The sequence below is a fragment of the Oncorhynchus mykiss genome, chromosome 1, assembly GCF_013265735.2.
Source record: "Oncorhynchus mykiss isolate Arlee chromosome 1, USDA_OmykA_1.1, whole genome shotgun sequence".
In the NCBI taxonomy this organism is placed as follows: Eukaryota; Metazoa; Chordata; class Actinopteri; order Salmoniformes; family Salmonidae; genus Oncorhynchus; species Oncorhynchus mykiss.
The window spans coordinates 95,603,173-95,619,438 of record NC_048565.1 but is presented as its reverse complement, the minus strand read 5'-3'; the positions used below and the strand labels follow the sequence as shown (position 1 = coordinate 95,619,438).

The following is a 16,266-nucleotide window of genomic DNA, read 5'->3' as shown; positions in this document are numbered from 1 at the left end:
AGCCCTATCACGCCCTGTTAAGCCCTATCACGCCCTGTTAAGCCCTATCACGCCCTATAAAGCCCTATCACGCCCTGTTAACGCCCTGTTAAGCCCTATCACGCCCTGTTAACGCCCTGTTAACGCCCTATCACGCCCTGTTAAGCCCTATCACGCCCTGTTAAGCCCTATCACGCCCTATCACGCCCTATAAAGCCCATAAAGCCCTGGGGAAAACACATGTATCTGTAACATTCCTTCTTTAAAAACAGAGGAGAACATCATGTATCCAACAAGTCAATCCTGATGCATTTCTGATTCCTGGAAAGTAACCAACCGGTCTCAATGAGTTTCAGTGAGACAAAGCACAGTCTTCCATTCAGTTAGCTAAACATAATACAACTCATCTGATTTAAAACATCTGGTTGTTTAAAAAAAACACACGACTACCTTTCCTGTAGGATCATCTTGTTCTCCTTCTTCCACAGGTCTTTAAAGTCGGAGGAGAAGTCGTGCCACACGGAGAAGAAGGTGTGGGGGGAAACCTCCTTCTCACCCATCTTAGCCTTCACCTGGTAGAACACCGTCAACTCCAGGAACCTACAACAACAACAACACACTGTTATGGAACAACCAATGCAGACGGAGGGTAACGAAACAAAGAGAATGTGTTTTACAACTGTAGGAACAAATACCCTACACTATGTTTCATGTTTCATATGAGGTATTCATTAAAAAGGGGTTCCCAAAATATAGAGCTTTACTAGCTAAAAACTCTACTTTATTCCAAACTGTCAAAATATAGAGCTTTACTAGCTAAAAACTCTACTAAACTGTCAAACTATGTTGCTATATTGGATGACAACACTGTTTGCTTAAACTCAAGAAAACACACACCAAAAAAAAAAACGTAATTTCTACCCACTGGGCATAGACATCAACTCAACGTCTATTCCACGTTGGTTCCACGTCATTTCAATGATTCAACAACGTTGATTCAACCATTGCCCAGTGGGTATAGAACTCATAAATGTATCTTAAAGTGGTAGGTACAGATTTTATGACTGCATTGAAACGGTTCCTTACAACTTGTGAGTGTCACTGAGCTGCGTCTCCTGGACCTCCAGTTCAGATTTAGCTGCAAGACAGAAAACATGAAAGACAGTGGTTATTGTAAGTAGGATCGCTCGTTTCTCAGTAGTAGTCAGAACAGCCTTGTCTTTCTGTCAGGAAAGTAGTTGATTAGTAGTTGACAGGTCTCAGAACAGCCTCGTCTCTCAATGAGGGTACTAGTTGGTTAGTAGTTGACAGGTCTCAGAACAGCCTCGTCTCTCAATGAGGGTACTAGTTGACAGAATTCCAAGAGTGTGCAAAGTGGTCAAGGCAAAGGGTGGCTACTTTAAAGAATCTAAAATATATTTTGATTTGTTTAACACTTTTTTGGTTACTACATGATTCCATATGTGTTATTTCATAGTTATTCAGTATTATTCTACAATTAAGAAAATCATAAAAATAAACTAAAATCCTTGAATGACTTGGTCTGTCCAAACTTTTGACTGGTACTGTACAGTGAACAATAAGATCTCTGTGGTCCCTCACTAAAACATCCTATTGGTCTTCATTTGGAACCTATGGACATAGTGAACAATAAGATCTGTGGTCCCACACAAAACCATCCAATTGGTCAGACAGACAACCTCTACACCTCCCAGTCAGACAGACAACCTCTACACCTCCCAGTCAGACAGACAACCTCTACACCTCCCAGTCAGACAGACAACCTCTACACCTCCCAGTCAGACAGACAACCTCTACACCTCCCAGTCAGACAGACAACCTCTACACCTCCCAGTCAGACAGACAACCTCTACACCTCCCAGTCAGACAGACAACCTCTACACCTCCCAGTCAGACAGACAACCTCTACACCTCCCAGTCAGACAGACAACCTCTACACCTCCCAGTCAGACAGACAACCTCTACACCTCCCAGTCAGACAGACAACCTCTACACCTCCCAGTCAGACAGACAACCTCTACACCTCCCAGTCAGACAGACAACCTCTACACCTCCCAGTCAGACAGACAACCTCTACACCTCCCAGTCAGACAGACAACCTCTACACCTCCCAGTCAGGGAGACAACCTCTACCTCCCAGTCAGGGAGACAACCTCTACCTCCCAGTCAGGGAGACAACCTCTACCTCCCAGTCAGGGAGACAACCTCTACCTCCCAGTCAGGGAGAGCTCCACCCAGACAAAGCAACCATTTAGATTCCCAGTTCAATGTAAAGTGTGTGGGTGCTGTCATACATCAGCCTACGACCCACTTGGATGTTCCTGAATAACTGTTCGTTAGAGTGCAGTTAGCCATGGCATCGGTGGCTCTGGTAGTGGGCGATCTGGGGAAGTAGGGTCTCCATTAGGGACTGCAGTGGGGTCTTCCTGTGGTATCAGGGGTCAGTGCCAGGGGTGCTCTCTGACAAATTGATCCCAGTTGTGGGTAAAAAGAGAGATTCCACCGTGAAGCTGAATGGAGAGTGACACAGCAGCCTGCAGCAGTGAGGTTCTCGGCGTGAGAGGTGGAAGGGGGGGGGGGGAGTGGGGGTGGCAGAAACGTTGACATCTCCAGGCAGACAGCTCAGGGGTTAACGCCCGACACCCCAGACCCTGAGGTCCTCACGGGTCACAGGCAAAGATGAATGGCCATAGAAGGTTACCAAAATCTCTCATGGTGGACGGAACGTCAATGGTCACGAGGCATTATCCACCGTGATAAAGGAAAACGCCATCCAAAAAACTCTTTGGGAATTTGTTTCATTCGTCCATTGTTGACATCGTCCCAAAATGTTTTGCTTGTCTACACTCATGTGAAGGTATGTAACTACCAAAATACAGAAACCATCCATCATTCATATGATTCAAAATGCAGCATCAAATTATGCAACAAAATGCATCATACGGGGATGATTTCTGTATTTTGAAAGTTAAATATTTTCAAAACTTGGGTGCTGACAAGCAAAACATTTTGGGACGATGTCAACAATGGACGAATGAATCAAATACCGAAATATTGTTTTCGGGGCGGAGCTTTCCCTTTAAGTGGCGCTGGGTTCTTACTGGTCCGGGCTAATCACATCCAGATAACCCAGACCACGACAGCTCTGAGCCCGGAATAGTCTGCCACGACAATCAAGCAGGATACCAGAGTCACTTTGATTTATAATGCCTCTCAATAGGTGAAATTACTGCTCAGTGGATTTGCTTTCAACTGGGGTCCATATAATTTTCTTAGGAAAACAGGGGGAGGGGGGGGGGGGGTAATGAATGTGAGGAATTTGGAATTAGTACATTTCAGGGGAAGATCATCAAGAAGTCAATAATGTGAAGTCCACTGGGTGAGATTAAACAACCAGTTCAGATCAATCTCTCCACTGAACCATAACAATAGAAATCCAATGTTTCTCCACCATAATCTGCAGTTTGTCCAAGTGACCTCACAGCAGCAGACCACTTGTAGCTCGCCAGCCCCGGTACCTCCACATCCGACTTCCTCATCAGCGGGATTGTCTGGGGGGGGGGGGGACGACGACGACTATTTATGTCTGTAATAAACCCTTTTGTGGGGAAAACTAATTTCTGATTGGCTGGGCCTAGCTCCCCTGTGGGTGGGCCTGTGCCCTCCCAGGCCCACCCCATGGCTGCACCCCTGCCCAGTCATGTGAGTTCCATTAATGAATTTACATTTACTAATTATATGAACTGTAACTCAGTAAAATCATTACACAATGAAACTCTCTCTCCCTCAGTGGACTAATACATTGGCATCATTGAAACGTCAGTGTTCATTTTGTCAACAATAACAAAATATTTGTCAAACAATTTTTCCCGCTGATAAATGATAACGAGATGCCATAAAAAAAAAATGGAAATGAAAATGGGGGCGTGACAAGAATTCCACGTCCTAATGGACATTCAAGTTGGCATGAAGCTCCTCGTCGTCGGGTTTGTCCAGTCACAAGGATGCATGCTTCTGAAGAATATTTAATGCCATCCTATCATTGGCAGAAAGAAAGTCTTTCAGTTGAGCGTAGTAAGGGGCGTCAGTTGGGTATGGCAGTCCTCATGTCCTAGCTCAAGACCAAAAATATATCGTATCGCACGGAGAGAAGCTGCCAGTCTGCACGCCTTTCAGAGAGCAGAGATTGTTTGCTTTAAAAGGTATTTTAGTCCTAAAGACAGAATCAATCTAAAATAGCTAATGAACTTAACCACTGCTTGGCATCAGGTTGAGGTGACGCTGCTTGGCATCAGGTTGAGGCGACGCTGCTTGGCATCAGGTTGAGGCGACGCTGCTTGGCATCAGGTTGAGGCGACGCTGCTTGGCATCAGGTTGAGGTGTCGTCCACACTGCTTGGCATCAGGTTGAGGTGTCGTCCACACTGCTTGGCATCAGGTTGAGGTGTCGTCCACACTGCTTGGCATCAGGTTGAGGTGTCGTCCACACTGCTTGGCATCAGGTTGAGGTGTCGTCCACACTGCTTGGCATCAGGTTGAGGTGACGTCCACACTGCTTGGCATCAGGTTGAGGTGTCGTCCACACTGCTTGGCATCAGGTTGAGGTGTCGTCCACACTGCTTGGCATCAGGTTGAGGTGTCGTCCACACTGCTTGGCATCAGGTTGAGGTGTCGTCCACACTGCTTGGCATCACGTTGAGGTGACGTCCACACTGCTTGGCATCAGGTTGAGGTGACGTCCACACTGCTTGGCATCAGGTTGAGGTGACGTCCACACTGCTTGGCATCAGGTTGAGGTGACGTCCACACTGCTTGGCATCAGGTTGAGGTGACGTCCACACTGCTTGGCATCAGGTTGAGGTGTCGTCCACACTGCTTGGCATCAGGTTGAGGTGTCGTCCACACTGCTTGGCATCAGGTTGAGGTGACGTCCACACTGCTTGGCATCAGGTTGAGGTGACGTCCACACTGCTTGGCATCAGGTTGAGGTGACGTCCACACTGCTTGGCATCAGGTTGAGGTGACGTCCACACTGCATGGCATCAGGTTGAGGTGACGTCCACACTGCTTGGCATCAGGTTGAGGTGACGTCCACACTGCTTGGCATCAGGTTGAGGTGTCGTCCACACTGCTTGGCATCAGGTTGAGGTGTCGTCCACACTGCTTGGCATCAGGTTGAGGTGACGTCCACACTGCTTGGCATCAGGTTGAGGTGACGTCCACACTGATTGGCATCAGGTTGAGGTGACGTCCACACTGATTGGCATCAGGTTGAGGTGACGTCCACACTGCATGGCATCAGGTTGAGGTGTGTGTGTGTACATGTTTCCTACCTTACCAGAATGTTCTGACAAGGTTGGATAACAAAACTCTAGGACTTTTTTTGTTTCCTGAATATGTTAAAATTATATTTTAGGCTTTAGGGTTTGGGGGAAAATAGGACATTGAATGGGAATACAATTTTACTCCTCAAAAAGTCCAGAAAACAAAGATGTGTGTGTCTGTCCGTGTGTGTCCATAGTAGTGCGTGTGGGTATGGCCATAGTAGTGTGTGTGTGTGTTTGTGTACATAGTAGTGCGCGTGTGTGTGTGTGTCCATAGTAGTGCGTGTGGGTATGGCCATAGTAGTGCGCGTGTGTGTGTGTGTCCATAGTAGTGTGTGTGTGTGTGTGTGTCCATAGTAGTGTGTGTGTGTGTGTGTGTCCATAGTAGTGTGTGTGTGTGTGTGTGTGTGTGTGTCCATAGTAGTGTGTGTGTGTGTGTGTGTGTGTGTGTGTGTGTGTCTGTCTGTGTCCATAGTAGTGTTTGTGTGTGTGTCCATAGTAGTGTGTGTGTGTGTGTCCATAGTAGTGTGTGTGTGTGTGTGTCCATAGTAGTGTGTGTGTATGTGTCCATAGTAGTGTGTGTGTGTGTGTCCATAGTAGTGTGTGTGTGTGTGTGTGTGTCCATAGTAGTGTGTGTGTGTGTGTGTGTGTGTCCATAGTAGTGTGTGTGTGTGTCCATAGTAGTGTGTGTGTGTGTGTGTGTGTCCATAGTAGTGTGTGTGAGTGTGTGTGTGTGTGTGTGTGTGTGTGTGTGTGTGTGTGTGTGTGTGTGTGTGTGTGTGTGTGTGTGTGTGTGTGTGTGTGTGTGTGTGTGTCCATAGTGTGTGTGTGTGTCCATAGTAGTGTTCTCTCTCCTACCTTGGCTGAGGAATTCCTCCATCTTGTCCTTGAAGGGCTGCAGGTGATCTTCAGATGACACTTGACACACCTTCTCCACCTCTGTGTTGCACACTGGAATGAGAGGACAATACTAAACTGTTTACAAAATGGCCACAGAATGGCAATACAATGACTGATTTCAAGAGAAAAATCACCATTGAAGATATGTAAATATTTAACCTTTAACTAGGCAAGTCAGTTAAGAACAAATTATTATTTACAATGACGGCCTACCGGGGAACAGCGGGGGTTAACTCCCTTGTTCAGGAGCAGAACGACAGATTTGTACCTTCAAACCAGCAACCATTTGGTTACATGCCCAACGCTCTAACCCCTAGGCTACATACAATGTCGACCATAACAGATTAGTGCCCAACCAGTGGTCATCCTCAGTGTAGCTAAACCCATGTTACTATGACCTAGCTATAGTTTCACATGAACCCAGCCCGCTTCTCTAACATCCGTCACATCCCTGAAATGGGCCCTGTACTTAGAGAAAACTAACCTATCCTGATCAACTATCACTCGTTGATAAATATGACTCAGCACAGCCGAGAGCTGCCCTGTGACACGAGCCTACCAGAGGAGCTAAATAACTTCTATGCTCACTTTGAGGCAAGTAACACTGAAACATGCATGAGAGCACTAGCTGTTCCAGAAGACTGTGCGATCACGGTCTCCGCAGCCGATGTGAGTAAGACCTTTAAACAAGTCAACACTCAAGGCCGCAGGGCCAGACATATTACCAGGACGGGTAATGTGCTGCTAACTGAGGTAACTTCACTCTGTAAAGTGAAGCTGAAGTTAGCAGCATTCCTGAAAAATAGAAAACAAGCCACTCAATGCTATGTGTTGGGGTAGTATCCCACACCGAAAGGAACTGTTAAGTTGAGAGCTAGTTTACTGAATAAAGCTGCTTATCGGGCTAGCAACCAGATGGATTCGAGGCTAAGAATGAGGAAACCAGTGCAGTGTGTTATAAGACACTCGCTGAGCGCTGAACCACAGCTTTTAATGAAGTACATTACTGTTAATGTCAGAGTTACGGGAGGAGATTGACTCTGTACCCCCTGTATATAGCCTCCGGTACCTGTCCGTCCAACTGGCAAGTGTCTTCACTGCCATTTTCAAACTCTCCCTGTCTGAGTCTGTAATAACAACATGTTTCAAGCAGACCACCATAGTCCCTGTGCCCAAGAACAATAAAGTAACCTACCTAAATTACTACCGACCCGTAGCACTCACATCTGTTGCCATGAAATTAATTGAAAGGCTGGTCATGCCTCACACCATCATCCCAGAAACCCTAGACCCACTCCAATTTGCAAACCGCCCCAACAGATCCACAGATGATACAATCTCTATTGCACTCCACACTGCCCTTTCCCACCTGGACAAAAGGAACACCTATGTGAGAATGTTATTCATTGACTACAGCTCAGCGTTCAACACCAAAGTGCCCTCAAAGCTCATCGCTAAGGACCATGGGACTAAACACCTCCCTCTGCAACTGGATCCTGCACTTCCTGATGGGCCGACCCCCAATTTCTAAGGGTAGGTAACACATCCTCAACGCTGATCCTCATGGGTCTGGGTCCTCAGATCCTCAAAAGGTTTTACATCTGCACCATCGAGAGCATCTTGACGGGTTGAATCACTGCCTGGTTGGCAACTGCTCAGCCTCCGACCGCAAGGCACTACAGAGGGTAGTGCTTACGGCCCAGTACATCACCGAGGCCAAGCTTAGTGCCATCCAGGACCTCTATACCAGGCGGTGTCAGAGCCCTACAAATTGTCAAAGACTCCAACCACCCTAGTCATAGACTGTTCTCTCTGCTACCACACGGCAAGTGGTACCGGAGCGCCAAATCTAGGTCCTAGAGGCTTCTAAACAGCTTCTACCCCCAAGCCATAAGACTCCTGTACAGCTAATCAAATGACTACCCAGACTATTTGCATAGGCAGGTTACTTCTATGCTGCTGCTGCTACTACTACTACTACTGTTTATTACCCTCTGTTATGATCTATGCATAGTCACTTTAATAACTACCTACATGTACATATTATCTCAATTACTTCGACACCGGTGCCCCCGCACTTTGACTCTGTACCGGTACCCCCTGTATATAGCCTCTACATTGACTCTGTACCGTAACACCCTGTATATAGCCTCCACATTGACTCTGTACCGGTACCCCCTGTATATAGCCTCCACATTGACTCTGTACCGGTACCCCCTGTATACAGCCTCCACATTGACTCTGTACCGGTACCCCCTGTATATAGCCTCCACATTGACTCTGTACCGGTACCCCCTGTATATAGCCTCCACATTGACTCTGTACCGGTACCCCTGTATATAGCCTCCACATTGACTCTGTACCGGTACCCCCTGTATATAGCCTCCACATTGACTCTGTACCGTAACACCCTGTATATAGCCTCCACATTGACTCTGTACCGGTACCCCCTGTATATAGCCTCCACATTGACTCTGTACTGGTACCCCCTGTATATAGCCTCCACATTGACTCTGTACCGGTACCCTCTGTATATAGCCTCCACATTGACTCTGTACCGGTACCCCCTGTATATAGCCTCCACATTGACTCTGTACTGGTACCCCCTGTATATAGCCTCCACATTGACTCTGTACCGGTACCCTCTGTATATAGCCTCCACATTGACTCTGTACCGGTACCCCCTGTATATAGCCTCCACATTGACTCTGTACTGGTACCCCCTGTATATAGCCTCCACATTGACTCTGTACCGGTACCCCCTGTATATAGCCTCCACATTGACTCTGTACCGGTACCCCTGTATATAGCCTCCACATTGACTCTGTACCGGTACCCCCTGTATATAGCCTCCACATTGACTCTGTACCATAACACCCTGTATATAGCCTCCACATTGACTCTGTACCGGTACCCCCTGTATATAGCCTCCACATTGACTCTGTACTGGTACCCCCTGTATATAGCCTCCACATTGACTCTGTACCGGTACCCCCTGTATATAGCCTCCACATTGACTCTGTACCGGTACCCCCTGTATACAGCCTCCACATTGACTCTGTACCGGTACCCCCTGTATATAGCCTCCACATTGACTCTGTACCGGTACCCCCTGTATATAGCCTCCACATTGACTCTGTACTGGTACCCCTGTATATAGCCTCCACATTGACTCTGTACCGGTACCCCCTGTATATAGCCTCCACATTGACTCTGTACCGTAACACCCTGTATATAGCCTCCACATTGACTCTGTACCGGTACCCCCTGTATATAGCCTCCACATTGACTCTGTACTGGTACCCCCTGTATATAGCCTCCACATTGACTCTGTACCGGTACCCTCTGTATATAGCCTCCACATTGACTCTGTACCGGTACCCCCTGTATATAGCCTCCACATTGACTCTGTACTGGTACCCCCTGTATATAGCCTCCACATTGACTCTGTACCGGTACCCCCTGTATATAGCCTCCACATTGACTCTGTACCGGTACCCCCTGTATACAGCCTCCACATTGACTCTGTACCGGTACCCCCTGTATATAGCCTCCACATTGACTCTGTACCGGTACCCCCTGTATATAGCCTCCACATTGACTCTGTACCGGTACCCCTGTATATAGCCTCCACATTGACTCTGTACCGGTACCCCCTGTATATAGCCTCCACATTGACTCTGTACCATAACACCCTGTATATAGCCTCCACATTGACTCTGTACCGGTACCCCCTGTATATAGCCTCCACATTGACTCTGTACTGGTACCCCCTGTATATAGCCTCCACATTGACTCTGTACCGGTACCCCCTGTATATAGCCTCCACATTGACTCTGTACCGGTACCCCCTGTATATAGCCTCCACATTGACTCTGTACTGGTACCCCCTGTATATAGCCTCCACATTGACTCTGTACCGGTACCCCCTGTATATAGCCTCCACATTGACTCTGTACCGGTACCCCCTGTATATAGCCTCCACATTGACTCTGTACTGGTACCCCCTGTATATAGCCTCCACATTGACTCTGTACCGTAACACCCTGTATATAGCACAGATTTTTTTTCTTCTTAAAACTGCATTGTTGGTTAAGGGCTCATAAGCAAGCTTTTCACTGGAAGGTATTTCACTGTAAGGTATAGAATAGGTGGTAGCAAAGTATGTTTATTGTCCATTTGTAAGAATCGTAATGTTTGTATCTGTGTACAATGTACCTGTTGTTTTCAGCACAGGTGACAAATACAATGTGATTTTGTGAAGTTCTGTCAAGGCACTGCATGTGGATGCGAAGGCAAATCATTCAACTGCATTCTGACCCCATCACCTGTCGCCCCTGGTAACCCCTGTCGCCCCTGGTAACCCCTGCTCCCCTCCCCCTGAACGAAGACTGATGCCTGCTGTGGAATTCTGGAATCTATTCTAGAACTTCTGTGAAGCTCTGAGAGTCACGCACCAATCAGTGGCCATAATGAATTAGAGTCAGAGTGTCAGTGTCCAAGCTAAATCCCAGCTGGACAATTACCGCCCTCTACCTGACCTTTAGCCTGTGTCAGGGAGGGCCATGTTGTTCTTCCTGGAGCACACTGGTTGAGCACATATCAGTAAGCTAGACACCATATGTCTGTAATACAGACCCAGCCTCCCGTCACCTCTAAAGACCACCAATATAACAGAGATATCTCAGTAGGCTAGACACCATCTGTCTGTAATACAGACCCAGCCTACCGTCACCTCTGAAGACCACCAATATAACAAAGAGGGACGGATGGAGAGACCCGGTTATTCTGGTACTGTAAATATCCTCCTCCGCTGTAGCACAACCCCACAGTTAAACCCCAACAGAACATGGTTCTGTCTGACTGCGAGCAGCACCGCAAGGTCGCCCGACCAGCGACACGCGGGAGAGAGAGGGGGAAAGTGCAGAAAGATTTAGAGACGCCCGCTGCCCAGCTGAGCCAGGCCCTTAACTAGCATTTATCTGAGCCTCTTGACTTGCTGTAAAGAGATAGGACCATCTAGCTACAGAACAGAGAGGGCTTACTGTAAAGAGAGAGGACCATCTAGCTACAGAACAGAGAGGGCTTACTGTAAAGAGAAAGGACCATCTAGCTACAGAACAGAGAGGGCTTACTGTAAAGAGAGAGGACCATCTAGCTACAGAACAGAGAGGGCTTACTGTAAAGAGAGAGGACCATCTAGCTACAGAACAGAGAGGGCTTACTGTAAAGAGAGAGGACCATCTAGCTACAGAACAGAGGGCTTACTGTAAAGAGAGAGGACCATCTAGCTACAGAACAGAGAGGGCTTACTGTAAAGAGAGAGGACCATCTAGCTACAGAACAGAGAGGGCTTACTGTAAAGAGAGAGGACCATCTAGCTACAGAACAGAGAGGGCTTACTGTAAAGAGAAAGGACCATCTAGCTACAGAACAGAGAGGGCTTACTGTAAAGAGAGAGGACCATCTAGCTACAGAACAGAGAGGGCTTACTGTAAAGAGAGAGGACCATCTAGCTACAGAACAGAGAGGGCTTACTGTAAAGAGAGAGGACCATCTAGCTACAGAACAGAGAGGGCTTACTGTAAAGAGAGAGGACCATCTAGCTACAGAACAGAGAGGGCTTACTGTAAAGAGAAAGGACCATCTAGCTACAGAACAGAGAGGGCTTACTGTAAAGAGAGAGGACCATCTAGCTACAGAACAGAGAGGGCTTACTGTAAAGAGAGAGGACCATATAGCTACAGAACAGAGAGGGCTTACTGTAAAGAGAGAGGACCATCTAGCTACAGAACAGAGAGGGCTTACTGTAAAGAGAGAGGACCATCTAGCTACAGAACAGAGAGGGCTTACTGTAAAGAGAGAGGACCATCTAGCTACAGAACAGAGAGGGCTTACTGTAAAGAGAGAGGACCATCTAGCTACAGAACAGAGAGGGCTTACTGTAAAGAGAGAGGACCATCTAGCTACAGAACAGAGAGGGCTTACTGTAAAGAGAGAGGACCATCTAGCTACAGAACAGAGAGAGCTTACTGTAAAGAGGACCATCTAGCTACAGAACAGAGGGGGCTTACTGTAAAGAGAGAGGACCATATAGCTACAGAACAGAGGGGGCTTACTGTAAAGAGAGAGGACCATCTAGCTACAGAACAGAGAGGGCTTACTGTAAAGAGAGAGGACCATCTAGCTACAGAACAGAGAGGGCTTACTGTAAAGAGAGGACCATCTAGCTACAGAACAGAGAGGGCTTACTGTAAAGAGAGAGGACCATCTAGCTACAGAACAGAGAGAGCTTACTGTAAAGAGGACCATCTAGCTACAGAACAGAGGGGGCTTACTGTAAAGAGAGAGGACCATATAGTTACAGAACAGAGGGGGCTTACTGTAAAGAGAGAGGACCATATAGTTACAGAACAGAGGGGGCTTACTGTAAAGAGAGAGGACCATATAGCTACAGAACAGAGGGGGCTTACTGCAAAGAGAGAGGACCATCTAGCTACAGAACAGAGGGGGCTTACTGAGGCTGAAAACTGTGTGGTGTGTGTGGACCATGGTAAATCATTGGTGATGTGGACGACAATGAACTTAAAGCTCTCGACCCGCTACACAACATTGTCGATGTGGACGTGCTCTTCCCTCTTTCTCCTGTAGTCCTCAAAGAGCTCCTTGGCCTTACTGACGTTGAGGGAGAGGTTGTTGTCCTGGCAACACACTGCTAAGTCTCTGACCTCCCTCCCTATAGGCTGACTCATCGCCACCAGTGATCAGGCCTACCAGCGTTGTGTTGTCAGTAAAACTTCATGGTGTTGGAGTCATGTATGGCCACGCAGTTGTGGGTGAACAGGAAGTACATGAGGGAACTAAGCACACACCCGATGGGCCCCCTTGTTGCGGGCCAGCATGACGGAGGTGTTGCCTAGCCTCACCACCTGGGGGCGGCCTGTCAGGAAGTCAATCGCAGAGGGAGGTGTTTAGTCCCAGGGACCTTAGCTTAGTGATGATCTTGGAGGGGGACTATGGTGTTGAACGCTGAGCTGTAGTCAATGAACAGTAATGTCACATAGTTATGACCCTTCTTGTCCAGGAGGGAGAGGGCAGTGTGAAGTGCAATTGAGATTGTTTTATCTGTGGATCTGTTAGGGCGGAATAGGAATAGGAATCGGTCTAGGGTGTCTGGGATGATGGTGCTTCATGACCAGCCTTTCAAACCACTTCCTTATTATACATGAGTGCTACAGGGCGACCTTGGAGCTCTTGGGAACAGGGATCATGGCGGTCAGGTTGACACATGTTGGGATTACAGACTTGGACAACGAGAGAGTGAAAATGTCTGTCGACACCTGCCAGAAGGTCGGCGGATGCTTTGAGAACCCGCCCTGGTATTCCATCTGGCACGGCGGCCTTTCAGGGAGTTTTTCCTAGCCTGGTTCCTTTCTAGGTTTCTTCCTAGGTTCTGGCCTTTCTAGGCAGGTTTTCCTAGCCTGGTTCCTCTCTAGGTTTCTTCCTAGGTTCTGGCCTTTCTAGGGAGGTTTTCCTAGTCTGGTTCCTCTCTAGGTTTCTTCCTAGGTTCTGGCCTTTCTAGGGAGGTTTTCCTAGTCTGGTTCCTCTCTAGGTTTCTTCCTAGGTTCAGGCCTTTCTAGGGAGGTTTTCCTAGTCTGGTTCCTCTCTAGGTTTCTTCCTAGGTTCTGGCCTTTCTAGGGAGGTTTTCCTAGCCTGGTTCCTTTCTAGGTTTCTTCCTAGGTTCTGGCCTTTCTAGGGAGGTTTTCCTAGCCTGGTCCCTCTCTAGGTTTCTTCCTAGGTTCTGGCCTTTCTAGGGAGGTTTTCCTAGTCTGGTTCCTCTCTAGGATCCTTTCTAGGGAGGTTTTCCTAGTCTGGTTCCTCTCTAGGTTTCTTCCTAGGTTCTGGCCTTTCTAGGGAGGTTTTCCTAGCCTGGTTCCTCTCTAGGTTTCTTCCTAGGTTCTGGCCTTTCTAGGGAGTTTTTTCCTAGCCACCATGCTTCTACACCTGCACTGCTTCCTGTTTGGGGTTTTAGGTTTCTGTACAGCACTTTGTGACATCAGCTGATGTAAGAAGGGATTTCAATCAATTTGATTGATTGATTGTTAACCTGTTTAAATGTTTTGCTCACATCGGCCACGGAGAGCGAGATCACACAGTCGTCAGGAAAAGCAGGGGCTTTTTCACTCAAGGCACAGTGTTATATTCCTCAAAGAGAGCATAAAAAGACATGTAGCTCGTTTGGGAGTTTTGTGTCCATGGGAAGTTCATGGCTTCATGGTTTCCCTTTGTAATCCATTACCGTCTGACAGACCCAGTCACATATACGACAAGCTTCATAGTCGGTGTAATAGGATGCCTTTTTCCTCCTATATTGCCTTTCTACAGGTTTGCAGACTCAGAGGTCGTAGACTTCTTGTATGTGTCACGTTCATTGTAAGCGGGTCTGCTTTGTCCGACCACTTCTGTATTGGAGTGCGTCACTGGTACATCCTGTTTAAGCTTTTGTTTGTAAACAGGAAGCAGGAGAATGGAGTCACGGTAAGATTTGCCCGAAGGGAGGACGAGGGAGTGCCTTGAATGCGTTTCTGTTGGTAGGATACAGGTGGTCTGGAGTTTTAACAGGAGATGTGTTGGTAGAATACAGGGGGTCTGGAGTTAACGCCCCATAGGGGAACAGGAGATGTGTTGGTAGAATACAGGGGGTCTGGAGTTAACGCCCCATAGGGGAACAGGAGATGTGTTGGTAGGATACAGGGGGTCTGGAGTTTTAACAGGAGATGTGTTGGTAGGATACAGGTGGTCTGGGGTTAACGCCCCATAGGGGAACAGGAGATGTGTTGGTAGGATACAGGTGGTCTGGAGTTAACGCCCCATAGGGGAACAGGAGATGTTTTGGTAGGATACAGGTGGTCTGGAGTTAACGCCCCATAGGGGAACAGGAGATGTGTTGGTAGACGTGAGGTGGGACGGTTTGAAGTCACCCAGCATTAAAAACCAGGTGATCAAAAGCACAAGATTTCCTTCAAACCTGAAGCAACACACCAGTTATTTATGGGGAAACAGTTTTTCCTGAAGACGCGGTCCGATCCTGCCACTCATGGAGACCCCCTGTATTCTACCAACACATCTCCTGTTAAAACTCCAGACCACCTGTATCCTACCAACAGAAACGCATTCAAGGCACTCCCTCGTCCTCCCTTCGGGCAAATCTTACCGTGACTCCATTCTCCTGCTTCCTGTTTACAAACAAAAGCTTAAACAGGATGTACCAGTGACGCACTCCAATACAGAAGTGGTCGGACAAAGCAGACGATATTATGGTGTAACAGTACAGCTTCCGTCCCTCTCCTCGCCCCTACCTGGGCTCGAACCAGGGACCCTACTGCACACAGACATCAGCCACCCTCAAAGCATCGTTACCCATCGCTCCACAAAAAGCCGCGGCCCTTGCAGAGCAAAGGGGAACCACTACTTCAAGGTCTCAGAGAGAGTGACGTCACCGATTGAAAAGCTATTAGCGCCTACCACGACTAACTAGCTAGCCATTTGTCATCGGTTACACTAGCAGCATAGCTTCCTCATCCAGCCATGTTTCACGAAGACATTATATTGTTCAAGTCTCTCTGATAGAAGATTCTCGGACAACGCTCATCCATCTCATTCCTGAGTGACTGGACATTGGCCAATCGAACGGAGGGGAGCGCTATTCGGTTCTCTCTTCGCCTCCAATTTCACCCCACCTCATCATCCCACGTCTACACCTGCAGCGTTTTGATAGCCCATGGAGCAAAGGATTATGGTCCGGTATGAACAGTGGAACAGCTGAGTCAGAGATGATGTCTAAATCGAGGTCAGTGATAATAGCATATCTATTTAAAAGATAAAAACAATACACGTGGCCCTTCTCCATAGTGCACTACTCTATACTACAGCCCTTCTCCATAGTGCACTACTCTATACTACAGCCCTTCTCCATAGTGCACTACTCTATACTACAGCCCTATTCCCTATATAATGCACTACTCTATACTACAGCCCTTCTC

General features: G+C 47.6%; 1 protein-coding gene across 1 annotated transcript in view; it reads right to left on the bottom strand.

Annotated features, from left to right (window-relative positions):
* Window positions 1–425: 425 nt before the first annotated feature.
* LOC110516878 (formin-2) overlaps window positions 426–16,266 on the bottom strand; it is a 133,336-nt gene continuing 117,495 nt past the window's right edge. The window contains exons 16-18 of the mRNA XM_036990109.1: window positions 6,182–6,274; window positions 1,066–1,117; window positions 426–579 (exon numbers count right to left, since the gene is read on the bottom strand). Of these exons, the coding sequence (XP_036846004.1) occupies window positions 426–579; window positions 1,066–1,117; window positions 6,182–6,274 (299 nt within the window). The remainder of the gene's footprint in view (window positions 580–1,065; window positions 1,118–6,181; window positions 6,275–16,266) is intronic.